At 37.2% G+C, this 24,949-nt stretch overlaps 1 protein-coding gene across 1 annotated transcript in view; it reads right to left on the bottom strand.

The window, feature by feature from the left end:
• The window catches only part of COL12A1 (collagen type XII alpha 1 chain), a 106,970-nt gene that overhangs the window by 76,702 nt on the left and 5,319 nt on the right, over positions 1 to 24,949 (bottom strand). Inside the window, exons 3-13 of the mRNA XM_074819742.1 lie at positions 18,795 to 18,911; positions 17,892 to 18,035; positions 16,927 to 16,983; positions 15,958 to 16,221; positions 15,682 to 15,846; positions 15,066 to 15,239; positions 13,961 to 14,251; positions 13,134 to 13,736; positions 11,474 to 11,746; positions 8,948 to 9,220; positions 7,722 to 7,994 (exon numbers count right to left, since the gene is read on the bottom strand). Of these exons, the coding sequence (XP_074675843.1) occupies positions 7,722 to 7,994; positions 8,948 to 9,220; positions 11,474 to 11,746; positions 13,134 to 13,736; positions 13,961 to 14,251; positions 15,066 to 15,239; positions 15,682 to 15,846; positions 15,958 to 16,221; positions 16,927 to 16,983; positions 17,892 to 18,035; positions 18,795 to 18,911 (2,634 nt within the window). The remainder of the gene's footprint in view (positions 1 to 7,721; positions 7,995 to 8,947; positions 9,221 to 11,473; positions 11,747 to 13,133; positions 13,737 to 13,960; positions 14,252 to 15,065; positions 15,240 to 15,681; positions 15,847 to 15,957; positions 16,222 to 16,926; positions 16,984 to 17,891; positions 18,036 to 18,794; positions 18,912 to 24,949) is intronic.

Raw genomic sequence — 24,949 nt, 5'->3', positions numbered from 1 at the left:
CACAGTAAAACAAAGTGCTTGCACAGGCAGGTCAAACCCCTGCCTGGGCGAGCAGGCCCAGTTTCAGGCTATCAGATTCTCTTCAGCAGTCTTTAGGTCAGAGCCAGTCTGCCTACAGTCCCTTGTACATCTCTACCATCACTCAGTGCAGACACACTCTCAAAAATATAACTTGGTAACTTTCAGACAGGTGCTTTTACACCCAGTTCTGGACTTCTGCAATGTCCAGTTTTCATAGTAAATTTTGCCACTATAGTGTGCCAGAGACACAATATAATATTAAAGCAGTTTCCCTGTGTCCACTTGGCTCACTTCCCATAGCTTATTGTTGTTATTGACTGTGAATCAGCTAAAATTAAAATGTTGACATTCATAAAAATCAAATGGCCTTATTCAAATGGCCTTTCCCCTCAGAAGCATTTACACAACTCCAGCTCATTTCAGTGGGAGTTGTACATGTAGTTTGGGCCCAAAGTTTAAACAGTTTTCTATATGTGCTCAACACTGGCTTTCAAAATCAACCTGTAGCGGTAAATTTCATGCAGAGCCATGTTTCATTTAATTTAAATATAAAATTGATCAAAGCCAACATCCTAAAAGGTCAGAATCAACTAAATAAATGAGCCTTCTCCTGCAGAGGCATATAACAAAATTTTATGGCCTGAGTCCTGCTTTGTTTACAATGGGATACATCGCGAGTATCCCATTAAATCATCAGGCTAGGTTGACGCAGCCAAGGATCCAAGTCCACGTATCAGATGAGATGGTAGCAGAATCACTTTAAGGTTTTACTCTAATGGTCAAACTCTCCTCAGCAACGGAGGAGGCAGTCACTTTGGTTGGCTGATATCCTTCCCTCCAAGTCACAAATTAGTTGATTATTCCTGGAGTACCTGACCTCAGGCATGTAGAGAGTGGATATGGACATGGTGCAGGGGAGAGTCAAGGATTGCTATGCAAAGGGAATGCTCACTTGACCCTGTTAGAGCAGGTTTCTTGTTTTTCTGCTACTGGAAATGCAGAAAGGTGAGAAGATGCAAACCAAGAGAGTTCTACTCCAAAACAGAGGGAATTGGGCCAGAGCGCTTCTGAGTCCCTGATCTAGGATAAAGCCAACAGGAATTCATACTCAGTCCCTTTAATATTTTAGCTGTCTTTTCCAACAGTTAATCAGTAAACACTACTCTCAACTGTCTAGAAATATCTTTATTGTTCATTCAACCTTCCCCTGTGATAATTTTTTTTCTGATATATATTTAATTTCCTATATAAAACAAAGATAATTTTCCACAGATTATCAAAAGTCAGTTTCAAATGTCAGACTCAAAAATCTTGGAATGCATAATTTTAAAAATGCATGAAACAGCATTAAATCTCCTGAGGACACTGAGTCCTTGTTTCGGTCAGGACGGAAGCAGCACTACACAGTCTGAACATTACGTAAAGTCCCTGTGATATGCTAAAAACCTCATTGTAAGAAAATGTCACTTGAATTTCTACTATTCTGCCTGTAGGAGGTCATTCATTTCTAAAGCATTCTTATGTTACTATAGAAACAGCAAAAAGAAATAATATATTTACCAAAGTTCTACCCATTTTCTGACCAAAAAAAAGAGCTCACCCCCAAAATCCCCAAACCTAAGCTCTAGGAAATGTATACAACAGAAAATAACTTAAAACTGAAAAGTGACTCAGACATGACAACTTTTTTTAATATATTGTTTTAGTACAGCCCAATTCTTACAGCACAAATAGCTATCTCTCAAATGGGATGATAGGATTGAGCCCTATATCACTGAAACATAAAGATTCTCTTTCTAAAGGGGAAGAGACTATGACATAATTATCTCTCAAATTTATTTCCTGAATATAATACACTACACTTCTTGTTGTTTATTCTAAATTGTACAAAGGTAAGAAATAAAATGGTTTGACATCTCTGCTAATGTAGACTAGCAGTCTTACTGATTTCAAAAGAGCTACACCCACAGTGTTTCTAGACTAGGAACCTCACTGATATAAGTGGAAATACTTTGAAATTTCTCAGTGCAAGCAAGATGGGAATCTGACCACTGAATGTTTTTCAGAAAAAAAGAGGGGTTTTTTCTAAATTTCTCTGGAATTCGTATTTAAAAGTATAATGACTCCCCTGCTTAGTCAGTAACTGAAATATTTTTAAAGCTGTTCAAAAGAATATATAACTGCCAGCAAAAGGACACTCATAAAAGAGATCTGCAGCTTTCAAACTTTTCAGACATTCATTAGGATTATACATTTCTGTGTAGATTGCTTAATCTAGCAATGAATTTGTTTCTCTTTAAAACAACTGCAAATTATGAAAGTTAATCTATTTAGCAGCTAATGTACAGTATGTTCTTTTCATCTGACAGCACGCCTTTGGGCAGAAAACCAAATTCTTGCCAGACTTACAACCACCTCTCTTATTAAAAAACAGATTAGAAAAACAGTAGCTCTCGCAAACTGCTCACTGTCTGTTGCATTTACACTCACCACCCTCACTATGTTTATCACTGTATTTTATTTCTGGTGTATGATAGCTTGGGTAAAATCATATGATCCCCCCTCAAAAATGAAAGCCAAATGGTTTGTTTGGGGATAAGAGGGAGACTTTTCCCTAAGGCATTCCTGTGGGTGTTTCTTTCTTGTTCTTCAATCTGTATTATGTATCATCAAATATAACTATCAGTGCTAATTTGTTTAGTTCCCCCAGTTGTCACAAGCCTTGTTCCACCACACAGCAAATGGCAGCTTGCACTGATTTCATTTACTTTAGCAGTTTCAATGACTTTGTGTGAGTTGATGGGAATCACAGCCAACAAAATATGTCTGAGGAAAATTTTTCCATGGCACCTTTATAGAAGGGCTCCAACCAAAGCTGCCTAGTGATGGATAGCCATATACTTTTGAAAGTGAGAGGATAAAAGTGGAGAGTTTTCTACAGCAAATATTTTGCACGTGCGGGTATGTTTAATGCAGTATGAAACATAAAGCTCCAGAACTTTCAACTCTGGATGGTACTTCATAACTGCAGACAAAATCACCCAGTGACTGAAAGAGGCTGTATAAAAGATCAGGGCACTATAAATGTCCTAAAATCTGGAGTACTGAAGCAGGAAAGCACACTCCTTCAACACACGGGAAAAAACATTGTTTCCTTTTTCCCACTCCACAAACACAAAAAAAAAAAAAACCTTTTCTCCCTGAATAACAATTACCTGTATTGTATGGAACAGCACCCTCAGAACTGAATGATTTTCTGATTACTCATTTTCTAAACTCTCTATACTGTGTTCTCTGTGAACATTTCATAAAATTCTGATCCTCTGGCATGTGTTTATCTTTGGGCTGGACCAGATAGCTATGCAAACAGTTTATAGAAGAGATTATCTACAGTTATTTGGGGGAATATTTGCCCTCTCCGTTTTATGCTGAGAAACAATGAGGGCAAGCATATATTTAGCAAAGAGTAAAGCAAAAGAAGCAGAGATTACCCAGCTGGTAAATGTTATCAAGTACACAGAATGATTACTGGTTTTGTGTGGATTGATTTTCCCCAAGTATCTTGAAACAAACAAGCCACTTCAAAACACTGAAAAATTGCCATGCAGAACAAAGTAGAGGAAGAGGAAGAACTTCCAAGAGCAATTTGTAACTGCTCCAAAATGCTTTGGAGATAACATACATAACTGAAGGACCTTCAGTGAATGCCTGGGCAGACAGGTTCTTGCAAATCATGTCAGAGCAATCTAAAAAATCTAAAAAATTATCAATTTTTCTCTCTCTACTGAAGGCTACCCTTGCAACCAAGATACAGTAACTGCCCATGTGAGTTCTACTACATGCAGAGCAAAATAAATCATTACTGAAGGCAGTAAGAATGTTTGTCTACACCCTTAGTCACAGGGGACCATTTAGTGACTCAGTAAAATTCCATAAACATCTGAGAGCTTGTTTTTTTCATTTCCTGCCACTTGACTATACAATAGCTAGAGAAGCTACCGTATCTAGCTCCTCTTTTCAGCACTAATAGTGTTCACTACACCCAAAATGATTTCTCTTAGACTACACATCAATACCATAAACTAACAACTGTCCCAGTTCAAAAGGCAATCTCAAGCCTAGTTCTTGATATGATGATGAACTAAGTGGCCAGCAACTATGGCATCACAGACTGAATAGGTTTGGTGAGAATTCATATGGTGAAGACATCAAGTAAGCCCCACTGGGATTCCTGATACAGGAAAATACTTAAGTGCTCAGTACTTCAGTGCGGTTGGCAATGAAAAACACACACCACGCTATTTTGCTTCTCAGACACTGTGGCTCACGGAAAAACTAACTGAAATACTAAACACTTTTTTATGCTTCCTTTCACAGCTTTTTTGTCATTACTGTTGATAAGTTTATTTCTCCAGGAGTTAAGATCTGTCCCATTCCTAGCTTCAGTCAGACGAGTTATTTCAGCTAACAGTTAGTCAAGTATTCACTTCACTGTGTAACTTTTCAGCCAAGTCCAACCATATTTATTTTAGCTTCTCAGGCAGCATGACTTCTTTTTTCAAGTAAACTTCTATACTAAGCTTTGAAGTTTGAATGTTACCTTTCTGTTCCAAAATTGCAACCCTTTTATTCTTAATTGTCTGCTTTTCCTCAAAGGTTTTGTCTTTTTATCCTTCAATGAGGTAAGACAGTACCATACAGTGAAATACTGTCTTACACATACTTCAACAGATATTCTGAGAACCTTTCATACCATTAGTCAGAGAGCCTTTTAAAATATCTATGGACCATGTCCAAAGAATTTTGGCCTAATTCAAGTATTTTTATTACCCCATGAAACAGCAGATACGCTGATTACTGAAATACACAGTGGATGTTCCATGAGGAAACATCATGATTTAGGCCTCTACTGTCATGCAAACAGACGTTTGTGTTCTATTCTTTACCTCTAATCACCCAGTAATGACTGACATCTGTATATGCTCTTACCAACATTTTATCTAAACAAGAAAAACTTAATAGACAGCTTTGGTACAAAGAGTAATGTTTTCTGGAATGCACCCTGATAAGATTTTCAAATCCAGCTGAATCTTCAAAGGATATGCATTCGAGTCACAAAGCTATACCTTGTCAAAATGGTAAACATAATTTGGTTTTCTCCCATCCGAGGAACTGAGTAAAAAGTAATAAGTTAAATGACAGGATGCTCATTTATTGCTATTTATCCCAAGACAAAATCTGCCACAGAATTTTTTACGTAAGGTTTTAATTCAGTTGCTTAGAGTAAAACCTCTTAGAGGAATGCTTCTGTGTCCTTTTGAGTGCAACATCCATTTAAAACGCCATCTGGTTGCATATAAACCCACTTCTGAGCTATAGTCAACTATCCTTTTAAATTCTTTGACTCTTTAACCAATTTTCAGAATGTTTTTCTTCTTATTTATAATTTATCACCACAGAAATTCCAAATCAGAATCGGAGCCCTCCTGTGGTGGGGGAGCACTGAAAGGACAAGGCAGTCTCTATCTGAGACTGAATTCTGGTTTTCTGATGACTCTGTCTTTTCGATTCTGCTGTATTTCATTCACTGCTCTCTCTATTCAGAATGTGTTTTAGCTGAAGCTCTAGGAAATGCCTTAAAATACTTTCTATTGCTCAAGTTTTATGATAGGGTAAAAAGCTAAGATTATTTTTTGGATTTGAAACACACCTGATCTCTCCAGAGCTCCATGTTAAATAGAAGGTCTCTCAGGCGTTTACTACAAAGACACTCAATGAAAACCTTTCCACCAAATGAAAACAGTTAACTTGGTCAACCCTTCACTAAAACTTGAGGCATCTCCACAAGGAAGTGTACAATTCAGTCTGTTTAAGAGAGACACAGAGACCTCTCAAGATTTGCAAAGGAAGACCAAGGTGTTCCTCTCTCTACTGACAGCAAAGAGAAAAAAGCAGGGCTGTCAGGCTCCTCTGTCCATTTGGCATCCAGCCTGCTCTTGTTCTGAGAGTGAAATTTTCATTCCTGGATGTACAGTGGCTCAGGTTCAATGGAAAGAGTAAAGGACTTTGCCCAGCATATACCACAGACTTGTGAATCTGCTGGGATGTGGAGATGTGAATTCAAACTCTCCCAGACTAAGGCCTACATCTCCACTCCTTCTCTCCCCTCCAAAAAAAAAAGTGTTAGAGCTAGTAGAATACCATACAAAAGGAAGTGGCAGCACCACCACCAATGGGGAAGTTCATTAAGACCTGACCATCTCTGGCTTTTCTGGAGGATATGGGCAGAATCCAGCTACCTATTCTCCTTTACCTGGATCTCAGCAGTGTTCTGTGCAGGAGACAGATTCTTCTCTCTGACAAAAGGAGCATTTTGGATCTTGCACGGGTAGTGAAAGCGAGGGAGTTAGGGAACTTTCAGCATGAATTGCAAGGTGCCCGATTCTCTGAGAGCTGCACACTGTCTCAGTGTAAGTAGGTGGATTGGATCATTATCTGAGACTTAGGTAGTGGGGCAGGCAGGGGGTTGGTGCTGAGTCCTCAGATGCTCCTTCTGTAGTCAGTGGACAGAGAAATGTTCCTTTGAAGTAAAAATGAGATCTCAGATGGACTACCTGCCTTCTGAAAGTATCTGTCTTTCTTCATCAATCACAGAAGAATCCTAGAGAGCCCATGCTGCAAACTGTAGTGTTCAAATAAGTGCCTAAATTTTAGTGGGATGTATTCAGCATATTGGTGAATCATTGGAACTGATTATTTTTTTTTTACAGTTTCTTATTGAAAATAGGTTTTCTGATTTGTTTCCTAACCTATATCTTAAACAAAAAGTTAAATTGATAGAGAAACTGAGAGCCAAGTATACCCTTACTATAACTCCACTAGCATCAATGGCCAAGTTTCAATTCCACATAATTCATCTGTGTGATGTTCTCAAGTGCTGTGCCTACACAGCTGCAGTGCCAGACTTTAACAATACATACCTGGCCAGCACAGAGCACAGTCACACTTCCTTTCATGGCCTAGGAGGCAGCTTTCCCTATCCTTTGACAATTAACAGATGACACTGAGAATGCTCACAGAGAAGTCTGGGAAATTCTCTGCTCGAAGGCAGAGTGAGAGCAGCCCCCCCTCCTTATAAGAAAGTCTCTGGCTCTGACTTATGCTTTTGCCAGTGCTCTGTTAATGCTCAGCTCCAGGTTCTTACTTCTATTAGTTAAAAGCAGGATATGATTCATTATTCCTATGCCTACACTAGATGTTGCTTCTCTAATGCAAAAATGGTCCCTGAACAATCTTTCAGTCCCAGTACAGTAGAAAACCTGAAAATTTTCAAATGAATGAGATACTTTAACCCCATTAATTAATCCTGTTACAAGAACAATCGGCCACTAAAACTGCTTGGAAGTTGAGAGTTAAGACAAAATATTTCACCAAGGCTGGTGTGGAAGTACAGTCAGTATTGGTTGGTGCTTCTGACGATACTTTTTTCAAGAGACCCAGAGTCCCATCCACAACCAGGGATTTGACCCCACTGTTTTCTCTGATGGACAGTATGTTTTGAAAATCACTGTAAAGTAGGAGAATGTCGTTTTGCCTATTTTTCGTTCACATATTTACTTCTCAGGAAGACAGTACACTTTAAAACACCTTAAACATCAATCAAATGAATGAATGACTGTACAGAAACAATAAATAATTACCTTCAAGTGTTTCTCCCTCTCCAGAAAGGGCCTCTCCTGCTCCAGAGGCATACAAGGCAGACACAGTCAATGCATACCTAGTGGCTTGGTCTAAGCCTTTCAGCACTTTAGAGGTAGTGTCACCTTTCACAGTCACTTCCTTAGTTTCACCTCCTGTGACTGGAGTGTATGTGATAAAGTACTGCTGCACTTTGCCAGGAGCAGCACCCCAAGACAGCTTCATTGTTGATGTTGTAGCATCAGAAACTCTCAAATTTCTTGGAGTTCCTCGGACTGCACATGTCAAAAGATGTTGAAAACAAGTTGAAGCAAGCTTCATTTCTTGGTTTATTTTTTAGGTTACCACAACATAGGACTTAATGGTGAAAAAATAATTCCTGAATAGCCTGCACTAACACTGCCACAGTATAACTTTACTGTAACCAGGATTGCACAATTCCATCCCCACCCTCCTTAGGCAAAATTTCCCAACAAAGTCTTTTTGATCCTATTTTTTTCTGTTAAAACAGGCTCAATCCTGGAACACTTATACATACTAGCACCTGAATATATACTCAACTTCAGCACAGCAAGATCCATGTTGAAGTCACTGTCTGCAGAATCAAGTCAAAGATCACCAATGAAATGTGAAATTAACACATTATGGTTTCCTACAGAGTTCTTTTTGATGGCAGTTTTTCTGGTTTCTACTATTTAAAATCTCAGTGAAGTTTCACCAGTGATCAGGACATTCATACTGTCTCTGTACTTTTTGGATTTTGTTTAATAAGGCATGATACCTGTTAAGGAATCATAGATTTCCATACAAGTTAAGGCTACAGTGATAACTTTAGGAAATTAAATGTTTCATTCATTCCTTGCTAGACATTCAGAACCAAGTGCAAACAGGGAATGAATTTGCTGAAAAGAAATATAATTTATATCATTGATAATATGAAGAATCATGAGGACAATTAATTAAACATACAGGTAGATTCTTCACCCAAGTTACCTTGCCATATTAGGTGTTGCAGGTTCAATAGACAATATTTTAAAATAAAATATTACAATTTTGATAAATTGTGTTGTCTTAAATTACCTCTCAACTAGGCTTGAGTAATTTTATAATTTCGTCTTCCTCTGGGATAATACTTATGGCCTATAGGGGTTACTCCCTTTTCAGTATGAATATGTCAGCATGCAGAGTTCTTCTCAAGCTTACTACATTCACAGCATTGATCATGTACCTTCATCAGTTTTTGCATATCCATTCAGCGAATTCCCAGGCCCAGACTGATACTCAGGAATAACAGACACTTCATATCTTGTATCTTGAATCAAGTTCTGCAGGGTAGTTGATCTTTCATTTGCTGAGACAGTCACTTGTCTCCTTTCTCCTCCAGTAAGTGGTCTATATACAAGCCTGTACCGTAGGACATTGCCTGGAGCTGGAGTCCAACCAACTACAAAGCTATCAGTAGTTTCATCTGTTATCCTTAAGTTTCGAGGAGCACCTTTAACTACAAAAAATATAAACATACAATTTGTAAATACTTGCTTTTAATCATGTAGTATCTGAAGTGAAACCCTTCCAACTATTCTGTTATCTCATCCAGTTTACCAAAACATCTTATATTGCCCTCGCATCATTTTAAAGTACACAAACCATTAGTAATTTCTGAAAATTTAGGGCCAGAGTTACAATTAGCAGTGTAACAAAGTTGTCCCCAAAAGTACATTAATTCCAGTTTATACAACCACTTCTGAAACTTAACGACAGTCTGATTGGTTTTAGTGGTAACAGTAGAATTGAACTGCATTAGGGATATTTGGGCATAGTGGGGAAATTTCTTAACACAACTAATCATATTGGTTTCTTTGCTGTGGCCATTTGGTTCTGCACCACCTCCATTTACAGATAGTTGTCAGATACACTTGACTACACACTCTCCTATTTTAAAGAAACAACCAAGGTAAATGCAACAGGAAAAAAACACCAAAACGATTCTATTTATTTAAGTTAAATTTTCACAACAAAAAAATATATTCATTGCAATACGAGTTGCATCTAATGTTTAAAAAATGGCTTCTAAATTAAGTCTCAAACTCAAAGATAAGAAATAGCTTGTTATCTCAGAAATTAAGAAAAAAACGTGGTAAACAATTTAACCTAGCCTGCTCCTTGACAAAAGATATGACAGCTCAGACATTTCATATGAATTCAGTAGGCACACCAAAGAAGGACTTGGCTCTTCCAACATACATTAAGATCTGCTGTACTGAAAGTTGCCTAGCAGTATGTGGCATTGTCATTTAGCAAAAAAAGTTTTGGTTTTTGTTGTTTACTATCTAAAGTATAATTCAATTGGAACATTATATGCCAAAAGCACTGTTCTTCAGTGTTAAATTACAAACCTGTTAAGAGTGGAGCAATCAATAACTTAGCTTTAAAGAAACAAACTTGGTTTCTACTAATCAGAAACACAATACTCAATTTCAAATTCTTTAAAATCCTGAAACCAAAGTTCGTTGCCAAGAAAGCTGTCTGGCCCAAGTTGTTAGCTAGATCTGCATGGAGAGATGCTGATGTTTACATGATTGCAGAAGAGCTCTGTCTTCTCAGACTTGTTGGGATTTCATCAGATCAAGATGCTGACAATTATTTAAACTGATATCAGTTACAACATGGGAACACTGATTATTTTTGTTAAAGCTATTCCTTCTCCTGTTCCTGACACTCACAAGCTACATATTCTATCAGCCAAGAATTTGTCCACTAAGGAAAAGTTATGTGTGGCCAAAACATTCTGACTGGTACAGTCATGGAAATATGCACACCAACAGTGAAACCTGTATCTTCCAAACTTAACATCCAAACTAAGCTATTTTATAAGTGTGTATTTCTACCAGTCCTAATAGGAAAGAGCAATTAACAAATTTCCGTGCTGTTTCTTTTGCTCCCTTGGAACCATTTACATCACCAAAGGTCACAAATGACAGCATGGAATAATGAAAAAGAGTGGATCAATATTTTAAAAAGCATGATTTAGACTATACTGAGTATGCAACTACTGGAATAGAAAATCAAATTTACTGTCTTCCTTCTATTTTAAATCAGTGGAAATGCATCATGGCAACTCTATCAAGAAAAAGTACAGTACCATGCTTAAATTTACAGCCATTGATCACAAACTCATACTGACATCAGTGGAAGTTTTGAATCATTAAGAGTTATTGGATCAGAACCATGAAGTTCGGGTGAAAAACACCAGAAACTCACCCCCCTTTAAGTCTATGGTATATGAAACAGAATTTCTATTAATGTAAGTTAGATGTAGACACAGCAAATTACATAGGTACATGCTTGACTTTAAAGTCAACATGCATTCCTGCATCAGAGTCATAATGATTAAATAGAATAGAACAGTTCAGTTGGATCATCTAGTCCAACTTAATTGTATATTGATACGTGCCAATAAATTTATTGTTGACAACACACCACTTCATTTGAAAATAGGCCACTGCAGAGAAACACAGCACTCATCCAACCTTCAGGAAAAGTAAAATCCAATCTTAATAATTTAATGTTGGCCTATTATTGAAATTTTATATCTTTACTCAATGCATTGAGAGACAATAATATTTATTCTCATCCTACGTACCAGTTCAGCTTCTCAGCCTTAGCTGACTGTTCCAGATACAATCATTCTGTCAAAGCAAATTCTTATTTGAACATATGACTCTTTTGTGTCTGAGAATAATGGGAAGCCTACCTTCCAGGGTGGTTTCCTCTCCATCCAAGGGAGGGCCATCACCATCTTCATATTCAGAAATCACACTGACTGCGTAAGTAGTTTCAGGTAGCAAGCTGGTGAGAACTGAGCTAGTACTTGAAGCTGGTACTGAAACAATGAATTCATCTCCACCGATTGCTACTTTATATTTAATGAGATAGGACAAAACCTCAGATCCAGCTGGAGACCAGCTCACTTTGAAACTGTCAGATGTTACATCAGAAAAGACCATATTCTTTGCAGGTACATAAGCTGTATGGAAATAAAAATGCACGGATGATGCATACATGTTTGAATATTTTTAACACAAAATCTCTAAAGTAAATAAAAAATGACCCTCAATAATTTGATTTATTCTAATTGAACAGATATTTTGTTGCACATGCAATGGTATTTGTTTTCTATATTTGCTTATATACATCAAATTTCATTAAGATCATGTCTAGGTTGTCTCAAATCATACAACAATGAGTAGAAGCACCAACTCAGTGATTTCGAGATCAAATGAGAACAATCCATCTACAAAAGTGTACTTATGAAAACTTGTTAGAATCTGATGATCAAGTTGGCTTCCCTCTTTCATATATCCCATGAACAGCAATAACATTATGCCCTCAATGGGAACTAAGAATCCTTGAGGTTTTTTCAGATCTAGATTACAAATAGGACAAAATAAATCCCAGTATTTTTTCAGGAATGGAGTCAAAGGGGAAATAAGGAACTCGACATGAGGCACAAACACAAACCTGACATCCTGGGCTTGTTTTGGTTGGCCTAGTCAGCCTAACAGTGGGGATGTTAAGACTGCTTGAGCCCTCTAAAACAAAGGCTGCTTTGCTGGTTTGTTCCTCAAAGCTATCCTGAAACAAAAGGCTTATTTTTAAAGAGAGTGGGGTTTTCAATACTGGGGCCTATTCAATGTTAGTGTTCTAGTAAACATAGGTAGGGACACTGAGGGTGCAACTAATCATAAGTAACTTTAGCTGACCAGAAGTTGGTCACTTAGAAATCTTTTAAATATTAAACATTATCCAAGCTCACCGAATTTGGATGCATGTGAAGACTTTCATGTGCTACTTCATTTCAATCTTTACAGTTAGATTGAGATTAATATCACCTAGCATCTGCTGTCTCAAATTGTCTTGTCTAGGCCCATTCCAGAGGGCTATTCATTTTACTCTAAAAAATAATCAAATGACTCTCTGGAGGTGTCAGCACTGCTCCATTGCCTTTGAAATTCTAAAGGATGTGATTAGACTAGCTACCTCATTTTGGACAGCTAAAGAAGAATGGCCCTAGTAAGTAACTTTTAATCAAGACATTGCATGTAAAAGCAGAGCACATCCACTAAGGTCATTCCACATAGACACACACTTTAAAGGCTTTCTAGGTACCTAGGAGGGGAAGGAAAAAACCTGTTTCTCCAACAACTTTTTCATCTCCATTTCTCCATTAATTTCTCCCATTGCTTTTAACATGTTGGGAAATTAGACCCAAATCCTCAGTTATTAAAATTATCATCTGTATGTGGACAATTTCATCAATATCAATTCTTTAGGTAACTACAAGCACAAAACATTGCTTCAGATCTGTTTTCATCGCATTTTCTACATTTCTTTAAGTAATAGTAGTTACTTACATTTTTTCCTTATAGCAGCCAGTTCCTGCTCAATCCGTAGGCAGACAGACTGCGTAAGTTCAAATGATATTCTCTGAAAAGCATCAAAATCTTCCACTGTGTAAACATGGGTTTCAGCAGGAGGTGATGCAATTGCTTCTAGCTCTGTACGCACTGCATCCTTCACACCAACTGCAAATATTTCTACATCTGCATCCCTCAGCTTTATTGCAGGTTCTTTAAAAGCATCTGATGATTTTCCATCAGTAATAAGAATCATGACTCTTGGCACATTTGGTCTTGATCCTTTGCTGGTAACAAATACTTTCTCCCTCACATATGTCATCGCTTTGCCTGTGTTGGTAGATCCACCTCTGTAGGGAAAGGTGTTAATAGCCTGAATTATGTCTTCCACTCTGTTGTATCTGTTCAAAGAAAACTCCATATGGGGATCTCTGCTGTACTGGACAAGACTTATCTGTACTTTTCGAGGCGATATCTCAAAGCTTTTAACTAACACTTCCAAAAAAGCCCTTACTTTAACAAAATTGGCGATACCAATGCTGTAGGAACCATCCACTAAAAACACAACATCAGCTTTTACATCCACGCCACGTGAGCATTCTGTAAAGAAAAAGAATCACCACTATAAACAGATATTCAATAGCCATAGCATTACAATAGCATCTGCAGTTCATGTATCATAGCCGGTTGCTTATAAAGAAAATAAACCACGCTAAGTAAAGCTGTTTTTCATAACTAATAAAGGTATGATATTAAAACAAGCATCAGAGGCTTAAACAATAAAAAGCTACCATGTGAAAATAACACAGTAGCTCCAAACTCACCCACTTGAACTTTTACTTGTTGTGTTTTTTCCATTATCGTTATTGGCTCACTGGGGGTCAGTCCTTTCATTGCATAAACATTAATTTGATACTCTGTGTCTGGAGAGAGATCTTTAACATTCAGAGCAGTAGTCTGAGGACCCACACTCAGTACATGTTGTTTTCCACCAGCTATCATTGGAATGAACTGCAGCCGATAGCCAGTTATTGGGCTTGTGGATGGATCCCAAGTGATCCTAACAGATTTTGAGGAGATCTGAGTGGCCACCAGATTTGAAGGAGGTTCCACCACTGAAAGAAATCAAAAGCAAACCCGAAATATTAATTACAATTATAAACAGATTTTCTTCCACATTTTTATTTCTGGAATAAATTTAGTCATCTTTGCTTAACCTTTACTAAAAATCACTTTTTTTTTTTTAGCATGTATTACAGGACGGACCAAATGAGGCATCAGTGAGAGGGCAGAAATATGAACAATGCATTTGTGGTCCCCCAAGTGTAGTAGAAGTTCCAGGAGAAATGCTGCCTTGCTTTAATACTGTTTCAACCAGAAGTGAAAGCTACACCCACAGAAACACTGTAGAAAGTGTGAACAAATACAGACCTGAACAGAGCACTATGACAGTGCAGTCATCTCTGCTGCCATTTTGGTCAAAGAATAACTAGTTACTTAGAAACTTACAGGGACAGAAAGCTGCAATGATACAGCTTGACATCTGTGTTTTCTCAGCATTCTCCGGTTTTCATTCCTTGGTTCTTAACCTACTACATATTCCGCCCCTTCACCAAGCAGGTTTTTTCCCTTTAGTACATTTTTCCATAGAAGTGATGCCTGTTTCCAAATTGACTGTATGAGACTCTGATAACTGCACATCATTGCATTGCCCTTGAAACTACAGAATAATGGAGCTATTCCAAATCTACTACATCATGTTCTGTTCTCCTGCATTTAAATGCACAAAGATAAGACCTGTTTTCCACACTTGCTAAATGAGGCAATGGATCAAACTCCAGAAATAAAGCACAGGAAGTAGGGATAGCCCCTTAAATATGCACCAGAATAAACTTAAGTCAATAAATACATTTATATAAAGTATCTCACCTTCTTCTCCACTAACCAGTTCACCTAGCTGTTCATCAACACCAGAGCACACTTGCAAGATAATTTCATTCTGTATATCCACAATTCCATCAAAATTAGCCACATTGAACACATGTTTCAGTGAAGGCTGAGATGCAATTAGCTTGAGTTCCTTTGCATCTGCTGCTTTGATTCCTAGAAGTTGCAATAGACAGGACTGTGTTAAGTGACCATAAAATACATACCTGTGAATGTATTCATAAGGTATCAGAACATCCTGGGGTAAAGCTGAGTTTAATTCAGTTCTGCCTTCTGTCATTATCAATAACCAAACTACAAAATAATGATTAATACAATGAAATGACATACTCCATTTTCAACCTGAGAAAATAATGTGGCAACTTCAGTAAGGCCGGGGTTGAAACTCTGCTAGTCAGTCACCTTAATCTCCATGTGGGAGCTACAGAATTACTATCATATTAACACTAGTGTTCCACTTTAGAGGGCACAAACAACCAATTTCAAGGCACACACATGGAAAGAGTGGCATGGCAAAATTCTTGAAACACAGAATCTGTGACACATATAACTTCTTTAGGAATGTTAATCTCTCAGTCATTAGAAAAACTCAACGTACCCAAAGAAAAAACTTCAACTCCTATGTTGCGAAGCTCTCTTGCAGGAATTTCAACTTCATCTTGAGCTTTTCCATCCGTAATGACAATTGCTACTTTGGGAAAGCCTTTTCTTGCTCCAGCAGACTCAGTGAAGGTGTTTTGAACCAGGTAATCAATAGCCTCACCTAAAAACAACACCACAAGCTGTGTTTCATTAGGCTTGAATAAACTGATTTAAAGCAAATTTGAATTAGAAAATGAAATGCTGAATAAACACGTATGTGGGAAATCTGTACCTGTCATTGTGTTGCCACCTTTGTAAGGTATCCTTTTAATTGCATCAATAAGATCACTTCTTCTGAAATATTGATTTAAATTGAACTCTGTTCTTGTATCTGAACTGTACTGAACAACTCCAACTCTCGTCTTTTCTTCCCCAATATCAAAAGCTGATACAAGGGCAACCATGAAGTCCAGAATATATCTGAAGTTATTTCTCCCTACACTCCATGAACCATCTACCAGGAAAACTAAATCTGTCATTGCACTTATGGAGCATCCTGGAACACACACACAAAAAAAAATCTCTGTTAGCAAATGAGCAATTGCATTCTTACAAATCAGTGAGAAATATCTGGCAGAAACTTAGTAGATAAAAGCCAAAACAAACAGATATTTAACAGATTGATATTCTTATCTGGAATATCTTACTTGGGAAAGCATTATTCACATAAGTGAACACCCATACAAGCTGTCTACCTGCCATTACCAAAAGGGAACTGTCACCTAGATACTCAGTTTTAAGACACCTCTCATGCTATTCCACAATATCTGTTATGCCACAGCAGATGAAAACTCACATACAAAAGTTTTTGCAACAGTTTGATGTTATAGGAACATTTAATTTCACTACTGCTTCTGCTTTGCATCTTTATCTCCCCATAATAGCTGCACAGGTTCTTCTGCAATGCCTTTTATCCACAGCACAATGTCTTTTGTTAATAGGACGAAGTCACTCATGGACACGCTCAGGTTAGTTGCATGAAATTCCTAGTTTCAGTACCAAATTAGCACCTTATTCTTTCAATGCGGCTATAAATTCCTTCCAACCCAGTCCCTTCCCAAGTTTACCTAACTCTGGACAATTTTACATGTTAACTTCATTGCTAGGTAACACAGGAATGCAGCTTAACTTTATGGGGCCCTAGTGCTAGACCTCACTTATCTCTAAAATGTCAGGTACATTGAAAGACAAAACACCTTACTTTGTAATTGAGCCTCAACCTTCTTTTCCTCTGGTATGCCTGGACCACCTGTCTGAACTGTACAAAGAACAACATAGAGAGAATTAATGGAGGAAATCAGGTTAAGTTTGTGAACATCAAAGAAAAGAGTGTGGGGAATTAGAGACACAAATCTGACAAGCCTCAGAACATGAAAACATAAATGCAAGTTATGAATACATCACCTGTACTTACAGATTTGACAACATAGCATTCAGGGTAACACAAAATACAGAAAATGCAAATAACTAAGAATCCTCTGTATTTGTACCTCTTGCAGAGTAATTTCTTGAAAATTAACTGCAACATCCCTGGGTAAAATACCAGTATTACCCCCCTCTAACACATAGGTGAGCTCATCATAAGTAATTTTTCCATGGTTGTTTGGGAAGTCTGAGACAGGAGACAAAATGCATCATAGAAGACAGTCCGCTGTGCTTAACATTTTTATTTAATTAAATTTATTTTATGCTTTATTTGTTAAATATAAATTATAAAAATGTATATTCCATATTTTATTATGCGTATAGATATGTGGTGTCACATTTTATCGTTTGATGAAGGTAGTTAGCTTGCTTTTTTTTCCCCCTGACACGAAGTCAGCTGGATTCATTTGTTACTGAGGTCAGTGAGAGTCTTCCCCTTGACTTCAGCAGATGCAGTTTATAGAAAGTAGGTTTAGCTCAAAAGAACCAGTGGCCTCCTGCAAAGAATTCTACAGGGATTTTCAGACACGATATATCCATGTTAGTCTCCTCTTAACTCTTGCAAATTACCTCTGCTCCTACTGGTAATTCTGCTTAATGGAAAAAGGCTGTTCAGACAGCTACATCTGATGAGAGTTTAGGTATGTGGCAATTTTGTTGTGGAACTGGAACAAAGATGAGTTTTGTGAATGACCACTCAGATATCTTATGTGGTTTTCTAACTCTGTTACAGGTACTTACTTGTCAGTTGGCCAAAAACAGGTAGACTCTCCTCTCTTTCATCATATGAAGCTATTGATACAACATACTCTATGTCAGGTATAAGATCTGATAAGACAGTTTGGGTAGTGCTAGGTGAAAGAGTAAATTCTTTAGTAGGCCCATCTGCAATAAATATATAAAACAGTTAATGCAGGCTTTAAATCCAATAATATCAATGACAAGTTGCTCATAAAAAAACTGCAACAGAGAATAATCTATCTAAAATCCAATTATAATTTTAGGATGATACACTTTCTTTTTTCCTGAAGTATGAATTTTGAAACATGAAACTTCAAACTAGCTTGTTTTCAATAGTGAACAAAATTACTGAAGTGTTTAATAAATTCCAGGAAATGTGAAACTTAAAATACACATACAAAATGTACTATCATCTAACAAATCATCTAACAAATTCTGATTCAATATCACTTTTACACTTATTTCTCAAAGTGAAATAGAATAATGGGTGTCTTACACATCCATTATCAGCAAGTTATATGACATTACTGCATCATTAACTGACTCACGCAATGTTTCCCCCAGGGGAAGTACTTGAATGAAGTACAATACAATTCTCTAGCTTTAAAGTAAAAGCATAGAAGAGGGGCAGAATGAAGATTCCACCTTCTTTTTGCTCCTTGCAAAGGAAAGGCATCCAAAACTTATCACTTGCAGTTCCCAAAGGGTAAATGCTATGGTAAGAAAAACTCTAACTTGGAACAATCACTGCTCCTTCCTGTATGTCCTTTGCTGCTACCCAGTCTTGATTGCGAACTTCAGAAAGATGTTAATAACTACTCTCATACCTAAGTCATATATAAGTGAAAATAAACCCAAGTTTTCAAGAAATGTAATGACATAACAAAATTTTACAGAACTCACCATTTGTTGGAACCACAGTTATCCTGTAACCCACTATTGCATCTGGTGGCCTTTTCCATGACATTTGAACATTATGTTCATCTATAATTGTAAAATTCAAGTCTGACGGTGGATTAACTGCAAAAGATTTATACCAGGTGGACATTTAAAAGTTTGAACAAGCTTTGGCAAATGAATAAATAAAATAATGTTGAGCAAAGCTTACTAAAATTGTCTTTGCATAAATTTGTTTCCAACAAATATAAAGATATGTTGTTGGAAAAAGAGTAAAATAAAAGCTGACAAAATATGACAAAACATCAAAGAGTATACGCATTACAGAGGAGAGCACAGAACATATGTTTCTTGAGTTGCCAAGACATTCAAGAATGGCCAGCAAAATCAAGCACAATAGAAAACACATTTGGATACATGTACAATGAGTTCACAGATAATCACCACATATGCAAACATTTCACATAACAATTAAAGGAAATTTTTTTACATGCTGGGTGCAATCCGTACAAGCATGCCAAATCACAACCTGCTTACAATACCATGAGAGTATTTAGGACATTGAGAACACAGCACTCTTCATAATTAGACATCAAAGAATTGATCAGCTTTTTAATATAGTCTCTGCATAGTCATATTTCTTATCAATTTCACTGAATCTAGAAACTTGGCAGAGAAAAAAAATATTTTAAAGAATACAGGAAAATATTGGGCATTTAATGTTCAGTAAAACAATTTCTGATAGGGTCTAGATACAAATTTACATGTAAAATGTATATCAGTAATAATGATATACTGCTGTATCATTTTATTTCAAAATATGGAGAGGTCCACCCCTTTGTTCCTAGAAGCCACTAAAGTGACATACTTCACATATGGCTGCAAAGGATTCAGGAACTAAGGGGATAATAAATGGGGTTAGTAATGGTTGCAAATTGCTGGAATATTTGAGCTGATGCAAAACTTCACAAATATAAGATTCTACCTGTTTACACCAAATTGCTACACAATTTCAAAGGTGTAAACTATTGTTTTCATGTTCCCTTTGCAGCAGGTGTACCCATACTAGTAGTGGCATTTTATCATAAAATGCCAGTATGGTTCCAAACAACACAATGGTTAATTATGAAAAGACAACATCAAAGTATATTTAAGGACATTTATTTTACAGAATTTATAGAAAACAGCAAAGAGGGCACCAGTGATCTGAACAAATGATTGCAAATAAAACTTGTAGGAGCTGACAGAAGTAACTGAACAGTACAGAAAGAAATAGTTTATATATGCTATTTTGCAGCATCATGCATATGTAAATGAAATGTTGATTATTATTTTTTTAGCGTCCCACAATGGACAAAAGCCTCCATGTACAAGGTTCATTACACAAAGACGTTTCATAAATATTTTATAATGATATTCTCTTTGTAAAATTCTCATGCATATTCATGCAGTATTTTACTGACTCACTGTCAGTGCATGGTAGGTGTATTATATATTATTGTTTAAATAGGTCTACAAAGTAAGATCAGATTCAGCCATACTTTCCTTAACTACTTGTGAGACCATTTTGCAGGCATTTTTAATAGACAGATCTTCTCTGTTTCATGGAAGATCTCTATCATATGTCAGATTTTGTTTCAGTTTGGAACATAATATAAAGAGCAGATAAAGAAATAAATGCTAGAATGTACACTTAGGAAAAGACACTGTCCAATTGCAATAAGTAATACTGAGCTCAAAAAAACTGGCAACCAATTGTGTAGGCATTTTTTTTCCTTCTAATTTGTTGTCATTTCTAACCATAGGATAATATGGCTTTGTAATACTGATACAATAGATACGCTAGTACTGAGTAAATGTTATTTTTCCTATCGTCCATACACAGGCAGTGAGATTAGACCATTAACCTGCATGCATAGTTTATTCATCATTCAGTTTATGAGTATCACAATGCTAGAGACAGCAGGGTAGTTACTTAGTATCAAAGTCATGCAACACATGTTAATAGTAAAATACATTTAGGTGATAAGAATATCATTATAAAATATTGTTTCAGTAGCAATGGCTCAGGACAAATTTAATGCAAAGGCAGAGACAACTGACCTGAGCATGCTTTTTAAAAAAAATTCAGTACATGGAAAAAATAGCACCACCAACCTTGCAAGTAAATTGGCATGTTGCAGCAGAGACTTTAGGCTTTAACTGCTGAAGGACAGCAGCAGCCCAACTTGTTGATATCCAAATGACCGGATTCCAGATAAACTGAAAAAACTGACTGTGAGGAAAAGTCTTCAACATTGTAAAGGATTTTAATCCATTTTATGAAAATTCAGATGTGGATCTTGGCAGGTAACAAGAATAGTACATTGATACATAAGTGAGATAGCCGTTCATCCAGGAGTTCACAGCCTTTCAGAACAATGGCATTGCAGGGGACCTCAGAAAGTCCCCTTGTCCATCCCACAGCCAAGACATGATCAGCCACCCCATGTCACTCCTGACATGTTTGCTCAGATCATTCTTAAAGACCTCCACTGTTGGCAGGACTGACAGCTTCCCACAGAAATTACTCCAAATGCCTCATTCCCTTTATCATTGTAAACTTATTCCCAATACCTAATCCCAGTCTTCGTTGTTGCACTTTAAATCCATTCATTCTCAACCTGTGGCTGGCTTATCAAACTCAAGCACTGAATACTTCTCCCATTGAAATCCAAAAAGGAACCTCGCCTGAGTGAAAAAAAGCCAGTTTGGATCCAATGTGATTCAAATGTCTTCCAGATGGTCTGTAAGCTTTTGATACTCAAACAGAACCTCCAAAACATCCATGGACCTTCACATGGGTCAGATTTCACCCATGTGAAACTAGCTGTAGAGTGAAGACCAAACCATGGTCATATGACTGAGAGCAGTAAGTCGATATGAAGTACAGCAAAACGTTTAGATGATGAAAATATTATGATAATCAAACAGGGCAACTGTTACTCCACCTTATTAAAATTCTTCTTCCAGAAGGGAATCCACCAGTGGAAAAATAATACACCTGTAATACAGAATCAGACCAGATTTCTAGGAACAAAATGCCCCTGGTTGTGGTGGGAGTTTGTCCCATTAAAGGGACAAACCTTAAAACTCCACTCTATAAAGGCTTATGTGTGAGTGCAGCTTTACTCAAGCAAGCAGTCCTGATGTCGGGCTACTTGCACCTATGCTTACTGTGCAGGGACACTGCTGATCACTCTGATCCTGTGTCCATCAAACTCTATGCCAAACCTCCCACTCACTTGTCAAGGTACAGGATCATGATCGTAATGCGATGGTATTAAAGTATTGCCTTAATACAGTGATTTCACTGTTGATGCACAGAAATGTATGGCTCCCCTACAGGTTTCCAGCGTACTAAAAAAATATCTTGCTGTATGACAATAATGTTTACACAGTGTTAATTTCCACCACTTTTAGATAGATGACATGATAACTTCCTCAATCAGATATCTTATCTTATGCACCACAAAAAAAAAAAAAAAAAATCAGACATACTATAGTTAATTCATTGCTACTCCTTATGTTATATGCATGTATAATAACAGTATATTTTCTGAAACAAAAAATAAAGAGCAAGGCATCTTTCTCATGTTATGTATGTCTTATACTAGCTTGTATTACTTAACTGGTAATACAAATCTAACGTACAAAAGTCTACAGCTTTTTACAGATAACACAATGTGACTGCTAGAGGATCCCAATGAATATCTTAACAAGACAGAAGTAAAACATAATCAGAAGATGAAGCAATTTAAAACTAGAACCAGACCTAAAAGTGATATAACTTGGAAGTAGCTGCCATCCACAAAATCTGTAATCACTGGAAAAGACTCATTTAGTGCATGAAATAACATGTTAGCCCATGTTAAAATAACATATAGGCCATGGAAGCTGAAGAATAAGCCCAGCCTTGCTCCCACTGAGATAAGCCCTGCTGAGGCTGGAAGAGGCCAAAACTCCTCTTTTACTATTTTCTTCATAAATGGCGTGGATTTGACACAACTAAGTAGATCACAACCACAGTCAAGCTCCTTTGAAGTCAGTGTTGCCAATGTGAATGGGAGAAAGAATGAGCTATAGCCGAGAAACACAGTAAAGAGCAGCTTCTCAGTCTTGTTAGGTATTCACTGCCAATCACAGTGCAGAAACATTGCCACCTGTATATCTGTGCTTTTTTATTTTATACATGTCTATGAAATTTCTTCAAAATACAAGATATATAATTCATAATTGTATTTTGAAAAAAATAATTTAAATATATATACCTATACATATGAAGATGCATGTAACTAAACATAATTGTATATATATACACACTGCATGCATGAGTATTTACCAAATTCTACACGTGTTTGTGCATATATGCATATGTGCATGTGTGTGTATATGCATACATACATGTACACTTTGCTTCTAATTAGCAGTAGGAAAACCAAGGAGTTATAGTCACCTTCATGTATATACAAATTTCAATTTCACACATCAGTCTACATGGTTCTCTCTTTAGGAACTTGGAAATCAACAGCTAGTTTCTCTAAGGATAGAAATCAGACATCAAAAGGTAATAAAATAATGGTCCCACCAACCAGTTCCAAAGCTGAATAGATGGTTAACTTGAAAAGATTCAGCTATCCTGGATCATCTCTAAGCCATTCAATCAATGAAAATTAATGTACTCAACACAAGGTTTATTACATGAGAAACCTTCCAATCCTCTGTAACTCTTGTGGTGCATTTATTTGTCACTTACTGTATTGCATGTCCCAGAGACAGATTTTTCACCTGACACACCTTTTTCTGCACTACACAAGGATCCCACACTTGGCTCAGTGATGCCCTCCTTCCCTACCTCCAGCCTCGAAAACAGACTTTTCTAGGTCTGAACCAGTTCCTGAAACATTGAAAAATCAGCACCTTCACATGCTCAGTGAGGTCACACAGAACCAATGATTTCCTCATTCTTTTCTTGTGCCTTTGAAAATCCCTCTGTATCACAAAAGACACACTACACAACCCATGACATCATCACAGCATTACCTTGAGATTTTAACTAACAAGTTATTCACATACTAGTCTACTTGGCTTAACTATGACTAAAATAATGAAAAAAATCCTTATCCAGCAAAAGAACATAGATTTCCCCCTGGCTGTTTGTGATCACAGATGGAAAAAATACTGTGACAGAAAGAACTCTTGACATGAGGACACAGAGGGAATGCACTGGATTATTGCAGCGCTGGACTAAAAAGGCAAAAACCAACTTAAACAGAGCATAAAATATAGCATCACGCACAAGAAGTTTAAGATAAGAGAGAGACATCAGAAGGATTGCAAAATAAGAAGAATTTCACTGTAAAAGAAAAGAGCAAAAATGCTGAGCATGAAAACAGATTGGTTTCCTTGTTCAGGGTAAACAAACAACTTCCCCAGTGAAATGCCATGAATGCATTTAGACTCTATGTTGGTTTTACCCCCTCTGTTGCTACAGTGATCTTCCAACTAGAAACCCCTGTGTTGCTGTATCTCTGTAGAAAAGCTCTAACACCATTACTGTAGCTCACTGCCTTGCCAACAGCAACAGAGCACAGCTCTCACAAAGGACTCGCAGAGCAGCTGTGATGCTGATGAAGAACCAGTTTCATTCTGGAAGATTTAGGAATCTATGAACAGCGGTATCGGATAAACACCAGATCTACTCCCAGGGGAGACTGAAAAATGAAAGCTGAAGGAAGGCAGAAAAATAGAACTAAGCTTTTCCTTCCCTCTGTTTTCACTCCATCTTCCCACCCCATATCAACAATCTTTACCACATCAGATAACCTTCTCCCTTATTCTCCTCTCACTTTTTCATCCCACCAAGTGTCTACCCACACCTCAGGGAAAGAACATTCAAACTGCATCTCTTGTGAACACCACAGAGAGAGCCAAAGAGACAAGGAAAAAAAAAAAAAAACCCAAACCAAAAAGAGAGAAACAGGACCGACGGGTGGGGGGAGAGCTCTGTCACAATACGACCTGAAAGTTGGAAAATTAGACTAAGGGGCAAATGTCCACAGAAGAAAGTCAGTTCCGCAGACAGGATTTAAGTTGTAACAATACCAGAACTAAAGTAAATA

The sequence above is a fragment of the Strix aluco genome, chromosome 3, assembly GCF_031877795.1.
Source record: "Strix aluco isolate bStrAlu1 chromosome 3, bStrAlu1.hap1, whole genome shotgun sequence".
In the NCBI taxonomy this organism is placed as follows: Eukaryota; Metazoa; Chordata; class Aves; order Strigiformes; family Strigidae; genus Strix; species Strix aluco.
This window is presented reverse-complemented; position numbering and strand designations above follow the sequence as displayed.